Consider the following 17,879-nt stretch of genomic DNA (forward strand, 5'->3'; position numbering starts at 1 on the left):
TGCCTCTCTCTCCCTGCCCCTCTCTCTCCCTCCCTCCCCACTCTCTCTCTCTCTCCCTCCCTCCTCTCTCAATCTCCTCACAACTCGGTACCAGAACGGAGTGAGTCCGACACCGGGAGGCCGGGTGCCCATCGCTCAGAAGCAAGCCCGGGGTTCCTCATGTTTAACCAGGCGGGCCTTTGGACCCGGTTGGCCGGGCGGCAGTTGAAGGCCTTTTGGTCCGGACTCCCGTGTCCGAGAGCCCGGCGGGTGAAGAAGGGCGGCCGCCATTTTGTGAGGTCGGCAGGAGAAAGAGAGAGAGGGGGGTGAAGGAGAGAGAGAGAGAGAGGGGGGGAAGGAGAGAGAGAGCCACCGCTCCTCCGGTCGATGTGTTGCGGGCCGACCCCTGATGAGCGCCCGATCCGCTGAGCCGGAGCCCTCGCCACTGCTCCCCTGCTCGCTGTCTCTCGGGCCACGTGGTTCTCTGTTTTCCCTCGCAGCCGGCCAGAGAGAAGAAAAACAAAAGAGATGAAGAGAGACGCGACTGAGTGAACGATCTAATTTAAAGCAGCCTCTCCCCCGCTAAAAGGTGAGAGCCGGAGGGAGATTTTGCGGGTGAAGAAAGGGCAGCTGCCAGCGCTTCAGGCCCGGCTGGTCTTTAATGGCCGCCACTCACCTCAGCTCAGCTCCTGCTCGGCAGTTTGAAGGATTAGGCCCCGCCCACAAACGCCATGAAACACCCCCCAATTGGTCAACCATCACGTTACTCAACGCTAATGAGCGGTAGGATTGGTCAACCGCTAATGAGCGGATTTCTGAAAGTTTTTTGTATACTGTCAGAACAATTTTTGTCTGACCAAAAAGTAAATACCCCTATGACACTCCCCTGATCATCAGCTTTCTTTTGATACAACATATGTGTAGGTACGCTCTATAACTTTTGAGTGTATAGCGGACAGACAGCAGACAGACAGACAGACAGACAGACATACAGACAGACAGACAAACCAACTGCTTTATATATATATATAAGATAAGATAAGATAAGAATATAGATAGATATAGATAGATAGATATAGATAGATAGAAGATAGATAGATTATGCCTCGTGAAGCACCTTGGGAGATTCTTCTACATTAAAGGCATTATATAAATGCAAGTTCTTGTATTTCAATCCTTTCCTGGTCTCACCCTTCCCCATCTCATTAACCTCCTTCAGCTCCACACTGCCCCGAACTCTCCAATCCACTAACTCTTGTGCCTCTCCCCTGCATTCACCCCACCATTGGTGGTTGTGCCTTCAGCTGCCTAGGTCCCATGTTCTCCCTCAGCCCCACCACCTACCCACCTCCTTCTCCTCCTTCAAGATCCTCATTGAAACCCACCTCTTTGGCCAAGCTTTTGGGCACCCCTCCTTTGACTCACCGCCCACTTATTTCCTTCTCCCCTGTGAAGCGCGTTGGGATGTTTTTCTATGCCAACGGCGCTATATAAATGCAAGCAGTTGTTGGGAGTAATGTGTTGTCAGCTTAGAAAAATAAATGATTCTCCTCAAGTTCCACAACCAACAGTGGCATTTTCATTCCTTTCAGATACCCATATGCGGAGCACTTGCTATGGAGCCATCAAAAAGGGCACCTGCGCCCGATCTTTTCATGGTGCTGTGACCAAATCGGAGTGTTGTTGTGCCAGCCCGGACCATGGCTTTGGAGAGCCCTGCCAGCCCTGCCCAGCCAGGACTTCTGGTAGGTTCACCTTCTCTGTCTTTGGAAACGACATGTATATAGAGTTGTGGGAGAAATGCCCAGTGGAACTTAAATTGCGTGTCTCATCATCATCTTCAGACTAAACGGCACTTAACCTTTCTCTGTGTATTTTACTGATTTTTGTTTTGTTGCAATTCTTCTGCAACTTTTTAAATAGAACACTGTCACTTTGCTGCATTTGAACACTAGCTCGTAGGGACATGAAGTGTTATATTTTCTGAGGCTGTTCTGCGTGGGCAGATCTCGGTTTGCCCCAGAACCTGGGCCAGAGACAGAATCAGTGATTCAGAAACTGCCGAGCAGGATGTGAGCTCCTCCTGCTGGCTGGTCAGACACACTGCCGTCGGCCGCAGCACGGAAAAAATGATTCGCACTCAGCTGAGTGATTTGGGGGGACAGCCACTTGTGTGAAGAGCGGCTTCCAGCTGATCATTTGTGCCACAAGTTCACATAAAAAGCCGCATAGGAGTGGATTCTGGGCAGACTGCAATGATAACTGACTTGCCCCGTCATGAGAGAGCAAGTAAAATCATTCAAATGTTTCTAAAATTCTTTTTTAAGATCATTAAACTGAATTTATTAAACAATAAAATCAATCTGAAGAATTGCTAATGGAACAATAGAAATATTTTTTAACCTCTAGAAAGAAAAAAGATCTTGGCCTAGAAATTGAGTTTGCGCTGCGCCAGGGCTTTAGCGCCGGAAGTTAGCGCCGGCGCTAAGTCCCTTTGCGCGCGCCAAAAATTCAGTAGCGCCGCGCCCAAACGGCTGCCGGCGCTACTGAAGGGTTTTAGCGCCTGAAAACTGGCGCAATGCGCCGCATTGCGGCGCTATTCCGGCGCTGCGGCGCCCGCTGCGGTGCGGCAGGCTCGGGAAGTGCAGGCCTCCTCCTTCCGTTAAGGAGGAGCTGCCTGCACCCGACTGCAGCCCGCGCAAATCTCTGCAAAAATGAGCCCGGCACCTCGAACAAGTGCCGGGCTTGCATCTGTTCCGGGGGGGGCGGGGGGAGAAGTCCGGGGAGGGAGCTGCGGGCAGGCGGCCGGCGGGAAAGCGGCCGGCCGCCGCGCCTCCTTAAAGCGCCGGCGCAGACTCCGGCAACACTCGTTTGCCGGAGTCTTAGTTGCGGCTGCCACTGGCGAGGCGGCCGCAACTGAATTTCGGCTTGGGGCCGGGTTACCACGGCAACCGGGACGCTGCGCACACCGATGACGTCATCGGTGCCGGCGCAGCGCTACCAGTCTACCGCCGCGGAAGGGCCCCAGGCAATTTAGGAACCGGCGCCAATTGCAGCGCTAGGCCCTCTAGCGCCGCAAAATCGGTGCTAAGGGCACTGAATTTCTAGGCCCTTGCGTTTATATACAGGCCCCACCACTTCTACCGTCCACGCTTAGCACAGGCAGCTGCCTATATCAGGCAAATAGCGCTAACCATTTGGCAATTTCAAAGGCGACGCTTATAATGTATTAAATCTGCTGACTATTGCGGGCAGTTCTGAAAACTTACCCATTTAAAAGGCTCTGCTGATTTCAGTCAAAGTCAGGTTCTCAAGCAGGTTCAATGAGGTGCTCACAGCTTGTTAATCCCCTATAGTGTCCTGGCCAACATTTGTCCCTCAGCCAACATCACTAAAACAGATTATCTGGTCATTACCACATTGCTGTTCGCGGGAGCTTGCTGTGCGCAAATTGGCTGCAGGGTTTCCCACAGTACAACAGTGACTCCACTCCAAAAACTTCTTCATTGGCTGTAAGGCGCTTTGGGACGTCCCGAGATCGTGAAAGGCGCTATCGAAATGCAAATCTTCCTTTCAATGTATTTACCGATTTAAAAGGCTCTGCTAATTTCAGGCAAAGTTGAGTCTTCAAGCAATTTCAATAAGCTGTTCCCACTTTGATAAAGTGCAGTTACCTCAGTGAAGAGATTCTGGATACAACTGCTAACACTGAGGAGAGGCAAAAACAGAAAATGCTGGAAATACTCAGCAGGCCAGGCAGCATCTGTGGAGAGAGAAACAGAGTTAACGTTTCAGGTCGATGACCTTTCATGAGAACCCTATTGCTCAGTGAGATTTCCTGTTTTAAAAAATATATGTTGGTTACTTACCTTCTTGGTTTTACAGTCCACCGCCTATAAAGGGCAAATGGCGTTGAGAGCAACACACCCATTATAAGCGGTGGGGACTGTAGCACCTTCCACATCCTCAGGTGGTCCCGAAGCACATCAAAGCCAATGAATTACTTTTTTGAAGGGCAGTCGCTCTTGTTACATTTGGCAGTTTTAAACAGGGGAGCGCTGATTCCCTGATCCTGCAATCCAGGCGAGGAGCAGCACTCGCAGGGAGAGCTGGTTGGGAAATCACAGAACCAGAGTCCCTCCACTTAAATTAATGGATGGAAAAATCAGGGACTGCAGACCCATGATTTCCCACCCAGCATTCCTTGCAAGCGATATTCCTTGCTGGGAACGCTGATCCGAGAGCCAGCTCCTTTATTATTTTCTGCGGTTGATGGCAGGGTTTCAGAGTGTCATGTGTCTGATTTGTTTCGTTCTCCCTGTTGTTTTCACAGCTGAGTTCCAGGCTCTGTGCAGCAGCGGCATCGGGATCACAGCTGATGGACGAGGTAGGGAAAAGAACCGGCTTGTGTTACTGGCAAAATTTGAAATTGAATCTTCGCTGAGTGATTATTAAATTATATTTAATGTTCCATTTTCCTTTTCCACAAATCACAGCAGCAGCAGATTTTATCCATGGGCATGTGTCAAAGACAGACTAACGTTGGATCGCACAAATTATTTGTGATATTGGCCACTGTTATTCTGTAACAGATTTAGTGGGATTTTTCTATTTATTCAGGGTTCGCATGACAGTGACGAGCTCGTTCCTCGTTAACCATCTGCAAAGGCTGAAAGAAAGATCCAAATTTAATATAGTCCAACTTTTTTTTTTTAAATAAATAAAACAGGGTAGTGTATCTTCAGAATTTCATTGACCAAGCCAACTGATTTATGGTTTCACTGAAAAATAGATAGAACGTAGCCTCAAAACTCCAGGACTAGGCTGTAATCCCATGTAATAAGGAAGGAATTTGTCTTACTGAGTCACTGAAAACCAGGTTACCTGGACAGCAAGTGCTGAAGTACAGTTAATATCTTTCCTGATTATATCTTCTGAAAATGAGGAGGGACGCCAATAAAGGATTGATTTGAATGCATTTTGTTTTGCTCCCAGATATCAATGAGTGTGCTCTCGATCCCGATATCTGCGCTAACGGGAATTGTGAGAATCTGCGCGGCAGTTACCGCTGCATCTGTAATATCGGCTACGAGTCGGACGTCAGTGGCAAGAATTGCATCGGTGAGTGTGGGACTGTGTTACTACAGGTTGGAAGGCAGGATCTGATTAAAAATACTCTCCTGTGTATCAGCAAGAGGCACCCTGATCCACTGTGAATCATTTTATAACATATATAATATCCTGCTCTCTGAAAGCATGTCTATTATTTTATGAATCAAGGAGGGTATAGAAATGTATACTGTGTTATACTGTTTACTATTCATTGATCTGCCATATATGTAAATAAAACCACTTGTTGATTCAAAGTCCGTGTCTCGGTTGGGGAAAACTATATCTTCAGTCACTTGTCCAGGAGGGGAGAATCACATGGTGGCATGTGTTACATTCCAGTAGATGGTATACAGAGTAAGATTTCTGCCTTGCAATTCCTGGGTATCACTATTTTCCCCCCCTCTATTAGGCAGAAAGGGGTACACTCCAGCGCGTAGGGGTCATGAGGTCCGCTTATGAAAGTAGCCGGTAACTCTGAATCCAAGAAAATATCTCACGTAAAAATAAAAAAATGTGACGAGCACATTTCAGTTCTTTCTCCCTCCTCCGCGAATATCATGTAAATTTCCCCCTCTACCCATCAAAATATAGACATCAGCAGAGCACCCTCCTCCTGTCTGCTGCCTCATAAACTTTCTCAGCTCTGGACCAAACTGCTCCTCTCTCACAGTATACCAGAGTCACGTATGTTGTTGGTCATGCAATTACACAACAGGCCTGAGTGTAGGGGAAGAAAGGAGGGGGGATTGAATGACAGAGAGGAAAGTGTGGACAGGGTGAGCAAGGGTGGAGATGACAGAGGGTGAGTAGATGAATGAGGGAAGGGTGAGTGAGCAGAGGGTGTGCGAGGGGGTACTGCAAGGTATGGGGTAACTACTGAACCTTGGTACTTCAAGATTTGCCAGCCTCAGGCAGACTAACGACAGTTACATAATTGCTCGAGTAATCTGTGTCACATAGTTTCCAATGTTTTCGAGAATGATCTATTACAAAAAAATACTTCTTTCTCCAGATATCGACGAATGTTCTGTCAACATGCTGCTATGTGACAACGGACTGTGTCGTAACACACCGGGCAGCTACACGTGCACCTGCCCCACAGGTTACATCTTCAAACCCGATACTGAAACCTGTGAAGGTGAGAATTCAGATGTCACATTGCATGAGCAGAAATAGCTGCTGGGCAATAATAATTAGCCAGAATGCCGGCAATTCGGATTCCACGGTAGAGAACGTGGATTCATCGCCATGGTTACACTGAGAAGAGCACCTCAGTGAGGGGAGATTGGAAAATGGAGATTTTTCCAAGTCCCAAAGGTTCCCACTGAAGCAGCCATACCCCACAGATGAACCACTCGCCCACATATCAAAGGGACGTGGCAGATACTGTCGCCAACTTCTAGCTACCCTCCCCCATGCCCATTCCAGGGAGAGCTGCAACATTACTACAGCTTCATAAAGCTAGAGGTTCTTTCTGGGTGCATGTGCTGAACTGAACCGAGTGTCACACGGAGTGGGGGAGGAGCTGCATTATTATTAGTGGTCTAAGGAGGCGCGTTGATGACAGAGTGCAGTATGTGCATCATTATCCCGTCTATAATAATCCTGGCTCTGAGGCTCCGGATGTTAATGAGTGTGAATTCTCCTATCTCTGTAATTCCAGATGTCAATGTGTGTGACTAACCCAGCCTTTGTATTTCCAGATGTGAACGAGTGTGAATCCAGCCCGTGTGTGAATGGTTACTGCAGGAACCTGGCTGGCTCATTCATCTGCGAATGTTCACTGGGAAGCAAACTGGATCCAACGGGAACCATTTGTATTGGTAAGTCATGTGGTACCGTTAGAGCACACACTACAACCCGAGGGATCTCTCTGAAATCACCCACTGTTACCCAGTGCCAGTGTTCCACGAGGGAAGAGGCAACCTAGGGATCAGTGAGTAACTGCAGGTCCCTTCTCTGTCAACACTGAAGGAACTATTTGCTTGAGTCGAAAAACTGTGTTATGGACTGAGCCATGTTTTATTCCTTAAATATTTTGGGATTCGCCTATGTAATTTTATCCCTTCATCTGCCTGGTCTGATGCCTCCGAGTGGCCCACTCCCAGGCTGCTGCCAGTACCCCCTGTAGCTGGCTGCTATAAGGTAGCAGAGAGCACCCATGCTTGACCCTGCCCTCCAACTCTCAATTCCCCCACCCAACATGGCTCAGACTGGGAGCTTGGCAGAGCCTGACTGGAATCTGTGCCCGTCCCGGCCCTGTGGCACTGGGCGCTGGTGCAGAGCTCACCCACACTGCGCTGCCAGCATTGTCAATTCTTTCGGGCTAGTTTTCTCCCCTTCTCTCCTGACATTTGGCAGGGTATGGGTTCCATGGGGCCCAGCTGTCTTCCTGTACCTCACCCAGTGTGTGAGCTCAGACTGCGGAGGGCATTGCAGCCTGACCCTGTCTTCATCTGACGTCCGCGCACACACATTCCAGCAAAGGTCAAGAGCTGATTTTTTTATCCCCCTTCCTAACCCAGGAAATGCTGGGGCTAATTGTAGCTCCAATGAACTCAGCACAGACTGGAGATTGAATCTGGGACTCTCCTGGAAGCTTGGCTCAGCCACTCACTGGATAAGCTCGCTAAGCCATCGGGAGCCCAGGGTTGGCATTTTAAGAAAAAGTCAATTTGGAATGAAACTTCGCATTTTGTCTGTGTTCTAATTTCTGATACCTCGGTCTCATCCAATCACTGCAGGTTCGGTGAGGTTTAGGATGTCTCCTTTGTTTACACTCGATGCCTTCATATGCCTTCATACTTCCTTATTATTACTATATTCCTGTATCTAAACTTTTAGACAGAGTGAGGAGGGCAGAGAATGCAGCTTTCAACTAGCAGCCAGGAGGCAGACTATTCCTGCAGGTGGTCAGAATGGCGATAGTGAGGCTGCTGAGTGCTGGCACTGATTATGGGATTTAAAAAACTGAAGTAATATTGCAGAGTCAGATTAATTAAAAACTTTTATTGACTACAATATGACTTTTTAAATCTATTTGGCACCACATGCCAGCTCTTCCATGAGTGACCAAGTCACTCAGGCTGCAGGCCGTCACTCAGGCTGTAGGCCGTCACTCAGGCTGTAGGCCGTCACTCAGGCTGTAGGCAGTCACTCAGGCTGCAGGCCGTCACTCAATCTGCAGGCCGTCACTCAATCTGCAGGCCGTCACTCAATCTGCAGGCCGTCACTCAATCTGTAGGCCGTCACTCAATCTGTAGGCCGTCACTCAGGCTGTAGGCCGTCACTCAGGCTGTAGGCCGTCACTGAGGCTGTAGGCCGTCACTCAGGCTGCAGGCCGTCACTCAGGCTGCAGGCCGTCAATCAGGCTGCAGGCCGTCACTCAGGCTGTAGGCCGTCACTCAGGCTGTAGGCCATCACTCAATCTGCAGGCCGTCACTCAATCTGCAGGCCGTCACTCAATCTGCAGGCCGTCACTCAATCTGTAGGCCGTCACTCAGGCTGTAAGCCGTCACTCAGGCTGCAGGCCGTCACTCAGGCTGCAGGCCGTCACTCAATCTGCAGGCCATCACTCAATCTGTAGGCCGTCACTCAGGCTGTAAGCCGTCACTCAGGCTGTAGGCCGTCACTGAGGCTGTAGGCCGTCACTGAGACTGTAGGCCATCACTCAGGCTGCAGGCCGTCACTCAGGCTGCAGGCCGTCACTCAGGCTGTAGGCCGTCATTCAATCTGCAGGCCGTCACTCAGGCTGCAGGCCGTCACTCAATCTGCAGGCCATCATGGGATCTGGCCAGAATTGTGTGTTTTGTTAATGGAATAGAGTCGCACGTGGCATGTCGGGAGTTAGTTTGGTGCTGGTGGGTGATGCCGGTCACTGGGTTACTCGAACTGCTCCACTCTCTGTGGTATCTTTTCCTTTTCATGCTTTTTCAGAGGCAGGCACTCGCTGTGAGCATGGTCCGAGTCTGTAGGCTCACTGGTGTTTGCGGGGCGAGGGGACAGCTCGGAGGTGAGTGCGTGATGGGTGGTCTGACGAATCCCATTCTCTGCTTCTCTTCCAACAGACAGCATGAAGGGGACGTGCTGGCTGAACATTCAGGATGGGCGCTGCGAAGTGAACATCAATGGAGCTACGCTGAAGTCAGAGTGCTGTGCCACCCTGGGAGCGGCCTGGGGCAGCCCCTGCGAACACTGCGAGCTGGGTACTCACATTGTCTGAGGGGCTTGGCGGGGGGTGCGACTGTTACACTGCATTTGCTTTAAACATCGCACACAATGAGCAAAACCAGACAGGGGCATCTGTTTTATAATTCAGCTATTGAGTGCTTCATTTTCCCCCATTAGTTTTATTTGAAACTATTTAAGGAAAAGGTTTTCGCTGAATGCTATGTTAAGCACTCACTCAGTATTTGCCGCATAAGCAGGGTTTAGGTACTTGCACCAGTTTGTAATTGACCTGCAGGAAGTGTCTAGCGACATGAGGAGTGGGCGTGCTTTCTATTTATTAGAGAGGTGGGATGAAGGAGATACACTGGCCCTGCATGTTTAAAGTGTTAGTTTGTGGTCGCATGTTTGATGTGTATCGGCTGGTGCCTACCTCCAGCGGATGGGCAAGGGGACGCAGCAGGAGTTAGGGATGGGCTCGAGGCAGCAGCCAACCACTGTCAAATAATGAAGAATAAGGCAAACCTGATGTCATGAGAAGCAATGCCCCTGGTTCCAAGGACTTTGATCCAAGTGGCCTACACAATATTACAACCGTTCATTTTAATGGGCGTAAAATTGTGGGATGCGTAGACACAAATTTCCGGGTTGCATTTCCGGCAGATGAAGCTCGTGTCAGGAGTGCAAATTTGGTAAAATTATTCCTCATGTGTTGTAAGCAACTAAATCTGCATATTCACCCCAGGCATAATTAATTTGCAATCACTGGATTTGCATATTCAAATTAGGCATAACTATCATAATTGATTATTGTTATGGTCTCTTTTTTTAGCATAAATAATAATACACCATCCAAATTTCACACAAATGTGATTTTTCTGGCTTGTTCCTGGGTTTGATTTGCCCCAGTGCACACTGGGTGAGCGTTTCCACGGAATCCCTTTGCGCGACATGCAGTTCAGTCAGCATTCCGTTCAAAATAAAAGGATTTCACCAGCTGAAATGAAATCCCAGAATTAGTACGGATCATTCAGTTATTAGATCTAACAGCATCTGAAATGAAGCCTTGAGTAGAGTCTCGTTAAGATCAGGCCTGTGTGATTGCACCAGTGCCCTTACACTGGCCTGTCACAGGCACAGGAGGAAGTGATGATCCACTGCTACGAGCTGGATATCTGAACATTTGTTTATGTTTCTTTTGCAGATCCAACCTGTCCCAGAGGCTATGCCAGGGTGAAGGGTGTTACTTGCGAAGGTCAGCTCAGATCTGTTCAATCACTGCAACTGTAACAAGGGTTAAATCATCCAGAACTGGCCCAAACAATGACATATACACAGGGGTAGATCTTGACTTTGTGCGATAGTTTAAACGGGTGATAGCGAATCAGCTGCCCGTTTTAGATCTCTCCACGTTCTTATTTCCATTGGCTTCATGATCTACCCCACAGTGTGTGCAAAAGCAACTCTATCGCAGATATTAGCTGTACTGCCTTTACTATGAAGCTAGTGTGACTGTTAACGTTGTTTAGTCTGGGAGGTGTCTGAGGTGTGATCTTGTCACGATCTATAAGATTGTTAAGGATATAGAGAAAGTTTACCCAGAATATTACTTTAAATTAAACTATGGGAGAAGAACTTGGGGACACAGGTTCAAACTAGTAAATGGCATATTTAGGGCAGGTATCAAGAAATTCTTCACACAAGGGGGTAATTTAGTGTAAAATAGGTGACAGTGGCTCAGTCACCGGTTATGCATCTGACCAAAGGTGGTTTGGTTACCAAATAAACATGTTCATGACTTTTAACATTTTCACTATGACTAATCCACGATTGTCCCAAACTTTTACTAAAACAAGTTACAGCCCTAAGTTGTATCTAGTATGATTCCACGTTGATTCTTTGCAGACTAATACCCTTCTATTAAGAGTAAGCTGGCTATGGAATACATCTATTTTGCTGATTCAAATGTAGACAACTGAGATAGTTATCTAGCTCTATATTTGATCAAACTTACGATCTGATATTCAAACTCTCTCAGTCCTTTCATCTCTACATGTTGGCACTCGAAATTCTTCTAAACACATCTCTAACATTGTTTTATGAATAATGAAGAAATGAATAATCTGTGATGTTTCTTTTCTCACCAGACGTGAACGAGTGTGACGTGTTCCCTGGTGTTTGCACGAACGGACGCTGTGTGAACACGCAGGGCTCGTTCAAGTGTGATTGCCCTGAAGGACTGACTCTAGATGGGACTGGAAGAACCTGTGTGGGTGAGTACTGATTGGCGCAGGGAGGAGGAGAAAACGTTTAATGTAACCAATCCACTAAAGAAATTGAAACAATAACTAATATTTTAAGTTATTTTTTGATCAAATTTTGTGTCTGCTGAGTAATTCACGTGGAAGCTGGTCAATTTTTCATCAGTAATCAAGCAGCTTCAAGAGAGCATGATGTTCCCGCCCCTGGTGTCAGCCATGGCTCAGTGAGCAGCACTCTCCCACTCCAGAGATGAGCACAAAATACAGGCTGACACTCCAACGCAGTACTGAAGGAGCGCTGCGCTGACGGAGGTCCCATCTTTCGAATAAGATGTTAAAGCGAGGCCCTGTTTATCCTCTCAGGTGGACATAAAAGATCCCATGGCACTGTTTCGAAGGAGAGCAGGGACCAAGCATATTCCCATAAGGAGGGAAGATGGGGCATCCAAAGCTAGAGCTCCCTGGATGACAAAGGAAATAGAGGTTAAAATAAAACTGAAAAAGGAGCTTTATGACATGACAGGTGCAGAATGCAATCGAAAACCAGGCAGATTACAGAGCGTGCAGGGGGAAATTGAAAAAGGATATAAGGGCAAAGGGAGATTATGAGATAAGATTAGTCGTTAAAATAAAAGGGAACTCAAAAATCTTTTATAAACATATAAAAAGTTAAAGGATTGTTAAAGGAATGGTGGGGCCGATTAGGGACAAAAACAGGAGGCAGAGGGCATGACTGAGGTACTGAATGAAGACTTTGCATCTGTCTTCACAAATGAAAAAGATGAAGTTAATGTCACAGTAGAGGGGGGGTAGAGATATTGGATAGGATCAAAAATAGATAGAAAGGAGGTGCTAAATAGGTTGGCATCACTCAAAGTTGACAAGTCACCCGGTCCAGATGAGCATCCCAGGTTGCTGAGGGATGCTAGGGTGGAGATAACAGAAGCTCTGACCATAATCTTTCAATCCTCCTTGGATGTTAGAGTGCTGCCAGCGGACTGGAGACTTGTAAATGTTACACCTCTGTTCAAAAAAGGGGAGAGGGATAAACCTGGTAACTGCAGACCAATCAGTCTAACGTCAGTGGTGGGAAAACTACTAGAGACCATTGTCGAGAACTAAATTAATTCTCACTTGGAGAAGCATGGGTTAATAAGGGACAGTGCACGGATTTGTTAAAGGCAAATCATGTCTGACGAGCGTGATTGAGTTCTTTGATGAAGTAACAGAGAGGGTTGATGAAGGTAGTGCAGTAGATGTTGTATATTTGGACTTTCAAAAGGCATTTGATAAAGTATCTCATAACAGACTTATTCGGAAAATAGAAGTACACGGTACGGTATTAAAGGGATGGTGGTAACTTGAGTACATAATTGGCTACGGGATAGGAGGAAGAGAGTAGTGGTGAACGGATGTTTTTCTGACTGGAGTGAAGTATGCAGTGGGGCCCCCCAGGGATTGGTATTAAGACCATTGCTTTTCTTATATATAAATGACCTGGACTTGGATATAGAGAGTACAATTCCAAAGTTTGCGGATGATATAAAACTTGGCAACATAGTAAATAGTGAGCAGGATAGTAGCAGGCTTCAGGAGGACATAGGCAGCTGGTGAAATGGGCAGACACATGGCAGATGCAATTTAATGCAGAAAAGTGTGAAGTGATGCACTTTGGAGAAACAACATGGAGAAGCATTATGATCTAAATGGTACTATTTTGAGGTGAGTGCAAGAGCAGAGAGACCTGGGGGTACATATTCACAAATCTTTGAAGATGGCAAGGCAAGTTGATAAGGCGGTTAAGAACGTGTATGGGATACTTGGCTTTGTAAATAGGGGCATTGAATGCAAAAACAAGGAAGTTATGCTAAAACTTTACAAATCTCTAGTTAGGCCTCAGCTGGAGTACTATGTATAATTCTGGGCACCGCACTTTAGGAAGGATGTCAAGGCCTTGGAAATTGCACTGAGGAGGTTTAGCGAGATGATACCCGGGATGAGGGACTTCAGTTATGTGGAGAGATTGGAGAAGCTGGGATTGCTCCCCTTAGAGCAGAGAAGTAAAAGGGGAGACCTAATAGAGGTATTCAAAATTATGAAGGGTTTTGATAGAACAAGTAGGGAGAAACTGTTATGGAAGTGGGTCAGTAACCAAAGGTCATAGGTTTAAAATAATTGGCAAAAGAAGTAGAGAGGAAATGAGGAGACATTTTTTCACACACAGGGCTGTTAAAATCTAGAATGCACTACTTGAAAGGGTGGTGGAAGCAGATTCCATCGGAACTTTGAAAAGGCAATTGGACATGTACTTGAAGAGGACTAATTTGCAGGGGAGTGGGACTAAATTGGACAACTCTTTCAAAGAGCTGGCACAGGCACGATGGACTGAATGGCCTCCTTATGTGCTGTAAGATTCTATGATAGACAGCTGGTGGCAGCCATTCTTTTTGCTGTAGCAAGTTTGGTGTTTGCCAGTGTCTGCACTGAGTGAGCTTCACATTGCACTCAGAACGCAGCAGACTCGCTGAAGGTGGACAGTGGGTATTCCACACGGACCAACTCCAATCTTTTGATAATCGCTGATGGAGCCAATTAAAGGGACATTGATCCATCTTGCAATTGGTATCTGGAACAATCCCACCCAGGGCAGAAATTCCCTTTCCTACTACCAGAAGTCGGGGGAGAACGAGTGTTCGAAACCATGGGCAGCCGGTTCCTCCTTCAGGTGCTGATATGTCTGCTGTCTCTCTTCTGTCAGTTGTTTTTTCTAGTCCAAGTTTAATGTGAAGCATTCTTAATATAAAAGAATTGTTTGATTGCTATTGGTGTAGTTACCCCATGGTGGGTGATTCTTGTGTAGTTCCCTGGGGCTAACCTCATGCTGTCTATCTCCTCTAGATGTTCGCCTGGAGCACTGCTACCTGAAGTGGGAGGAGGACGAGTGCACGGAGCCAATGGCCGGCCGGTTCCGTATTGACGCTTGCTGCTGTTCTATTGGCCATGCCTGGGGTGGGGACTGTGAGGAATGCCCACAGCCTGGCACGCGAGAATACGAGACCATTTGTCCCAGGGGACCAGGGTTTGCCAACAGGGGTGATGTTTTAACAGGCAGACCATTCTACAAAGGTAACGGCTCAATGAATAACTATTTCAATCTATATGTTATTAAAAATCTTGCATATGCATGCTCCTCAGGACCAACTTGCTGTTGCCTTGATTTCTGGTTAAGTTTTTATGTCAACATTTAACAGTGAAATGGCCTATGCGAACATTTAGAATGGAAATCCTGTATGTAAACCTGTAACCGTGTAGTTTTGGGCACTAGCCAGCAGGTGGTGCTATAAAACAAGTTTCAGAAGTCTCTCTCCCAAGCCTGTATCCATCTTGTATATGAAAAGATTATATTCATCTACTAACTGTGGGAAATATCATAGGCAATTTACTGTTAATGTTACAATAAATACAAAAACAAATTACAAAATCTAGAAATTCTTGATTCCATAAATGGAATATTTGTCATTGTTTGTGAGCTAAATGTCTTGTCCCCTGGATCGCATGGACTGTTTATGGTGCTTTCAGTTTCACTGCCTGTTTCTGTTTCCTGTATTTAATGTCTGTCTCTATTATTTGACGTGTCTCGGGCACACTCTGTTCCAGTAGTGTTCCTGCGTCTGGTACAAACGATCCACTTTAAAGCCAGCACATTTCACAGATGTTTGGTGTTAGATGGATCTTTGTTATTACAGCTTTGATTAAGTGTGTGGCTGTGGTTTAAATAGAGACCTTTCACAAGCACTTGGAATGCTGGGATATCCTCACTTCCATCGTCTTCTCCTGCTTTCTCTCACTCTCGAGCAAGAGAAAACTGGACAGCGGCATTCGCACCCAGAGCCAGGTGGGCTGTGAAGGGAGGCGTAGAATGAAAAGGGGGACATAGACCAGAAGAAGATTTGAGCGGGTAAAAGGAAAGAGAGTAAGATCCCTGAATGCCACAGTTATGTAGCACTGCAGGACGCTGATGCAGCTTTATTTTCACGGCAATGCCAGCAGGAGCCATGTTTTCACTGAGTGCCTGTCACAGTGAAGTTACAGATAACCAGGCTCCACATACGGAGAGCTTGGGATCAGCCTTCCACCCCCAGAGTGATGGTTCGGCAACTGAAAATGACTGTCAATAAACCGTGAAGGTTGACGTTTGTCTCAGTTGTAAATCTACCTTTGTGGGGCGAGGCTTCACAGCAGCTGCTTATAGACTGCAGCCATTCCCTATCCTCCTCAGAGTGAGACCACCTCTCCCAAGTGGTTTCTGACAGGTGGCTGGCCTAACCTGCTGTTTCCTATAGTTACCAGGGCAGTGAACACAGGTAAAACACGATCAATACTGCCTTTCCCTCCCCTGGGTATGGACACAGGTTAAACACATTCAATCACCCGAGGCCTATGTACGGACGCAGGTCTGTCTGCCCTGCAGCCTGTATATAGACAGCTTGCCACCTTTTGTTACGAGGGACTTTCCTGGGGTACACGGCTTGAGATTGAAAATTTCCCACAAGGAATTATCCCAATGTTCTTAATGGCCACACTAAATATCTCGCTCTCTTTCAGATATCAATGAATGTAAGGTATTCTCCAGCCTGTGCACGTATGGAACTTGCCGGAACACGATTGGCAGCTTTAAGTGTCGCTGTGAGAGCGGCTTTGCCCTAAACATGGAGGAGAGGAATTGTACAGGTAGGATGCCACTATGGGATACAGACTAATTACAGCTCATTATTTGAGACACAAGTATAAGTAACATTCTCCCATCTCTTCCTCTATCTGTCTAATATGTTTATCTGTCTTTTCTCTTTGTATCTCACTGTTTCGTTCCTATTCTGTGTATTTTTCTTTCCGACTCTATCTCTTACTCTCTGTCTCTCTCTTTATCTCTCTCTGTCTCATTCTGTTTATCTGTCTTTTCTCTTTGTATCACTCTGTCTCATTCCTTTTCTGTTTATTTTTCTCTCGGACTCTCCAACTCTCTAACTCTCTGTCTCTCTTTCTGTCTCATTATATTTATCTGTCTCTTTCTATCTAACTGTCTCTCAGTCCTTTTCTGTTTATCTCTTTCTCTCTGTCTCTCCTCTCTCTTTCCCGCTCTCTCTCTCTCACACACTCACTCAATGACTGTCCTGTCCTTTATTTATAGATATCAATGAATGCCGTATTTCACCAGACCTCTGTGGGCATGGTACCTGTGTGAACACGCCGGGCAGTTTTGAATGTGAATGCTTTGACGGGTATGAAAGTGGTTTTATGATGATGAAGAACTGCATGGGTAAGTGACAATTACTGCTGACTAGGCATTTAATGTCTGATGCACTATCAATTGCTACAAAAGACTGGAGATTGAGTAAGTAATAAACAGGCTTTTATTACCAAAGAACAGAGCATGCCTCTTGGGGTTGCCTGGTATCCAAAAGGGCCGGAGGCTTCTGAGCAGCGACCTTTATACCCAGCCATGAGGGTGGAGCCAGGGGCGGAGTCAGCTGAGGCATGCACAGACAAGTACAACAATACTAACAACAGTGGTTTACCACATTCACCCCTTGTTTAGAATTGAGTCCGGCGGGGTGAAGTGCACTAAAAATTCGTGTACTGAAGTCTATCAGGAGGCCTTGTAAGCCGTCCTGAGCGTCGCAGCAGCGGCGGTGATGGTGCAGCATCCAACGGTGAACCCGGTGTCTCGTTCAGAGGAGGTGTAGCAGGTGGCGGACCCTGGGGCTGCTGCATGCCGTCTACAGGGGTCAGAGCATGGGTAATGGGAGGTAGCGATGGTGGTCTCTCAGAGGCACCCGAAGGTGCGAGGTCTCGTGCGGGGACTGTGTCCTGGGGGTAGGCAGGAGTAGCGGTGGGTGGCGAAGAGGGTGTTTCAGGAGCACCTGCAGGTGCGAGGTCTCGAATGGAGACTGTGTCCTCCCGCCCGTCCGGGTACACCACGTAAGCATACTGCGGGTTAGCGTGGAGGAGGCTCACCCTCTCGACCAGGGGGTCCGCCTTATGGGTCCTCACGTGCTTCCGCAGTAGGACGGGACCTGGAGAAGTCAGCCATGTTGGTAGCGAAATCCCCGACGTGGACTTCCTGGGGAAGGAGAACATTCTCTCGTGAGGAGTGGCATTGGTGGGTGTACAGAGCAGCGACCGAATGGAATGGAGCGCCGCAGGGAGGACCTCCTGCCAGCGGGAGGTCGGAAGGCCCTTAGATTTTAAGTTTAAAAGGACTGCCTTCCAGACTGTCGCATTCTCCCTTTCCACCTGGCCGTTACCCCGGGGGTTGTAGCTGGTGGTCCTGCTTGTAGCAATGCCTCTCGCGAGCAGGTA

General features: G+C 47.4%; 2 protein-coding genes across 2 annotated transcripts in view; one reads left to right on the forward strand and one right to left on the reverse strand.

Annotated features, from left to right (window-relative positions):
• Positions 1–2,192: 2,192 nt before the first annotated feature.
• LOC147108244 (solute carrier family 12 member 2-like) overlaps positions 2,193–17,879 on the reverse strand; it is a 315,116-nt gene continuing 299,429 nt past the window's right edge. Inside the window, exon 29 of the mRNA XM_086004787.1 lies at positions 2,193–3,742. The gene's annotated coding sequence lies outside the window, so the exon portion shown is untranslated. The remainder of the gene's footprint in view (positions 3,743–17,879) is intronic.
• LOC147108245 (fibrillin-2-like) overlaps positions 14,408–17,879 on the forward strand; it is a 36,145-nt gene continuing 32,673 nt past the window's right edge. The window contains exons 1-3 of the mRNA XM_086006001.1: positions 14,408–14,645; positions 16,125–16,250; positions 16,708–16,836. Of these exons, the coding sequence (XP_085862127.1) occupies positions 14,474–14,645; positions 16,125–16,250; positions 16,708–16,836 (427 nt within the window). The 5' untranslated portion in view covers positions 14,408–14,473. The remainder of the gene's footprint in view (positions 14,646–16,124; positions 16,251–16,707; positions 16,837–17,879) is intronic.

This window comes from Somniosus microcephalus, chromosome 13, assembly GCF_052327205.1.
Source record: "Somniosus microcephalus isolate GS21.2 chromosome 13, FLI_Smic_1.0, whole genome shotgun sequence".
In the NCBI taxonomy this organism is placed as follows: Eukaryota; Metazoa; Chordata; class Chondrichthyes; order Squaliformes; family Somniosidae; genus Somniosus; species Somniosus microcephalus.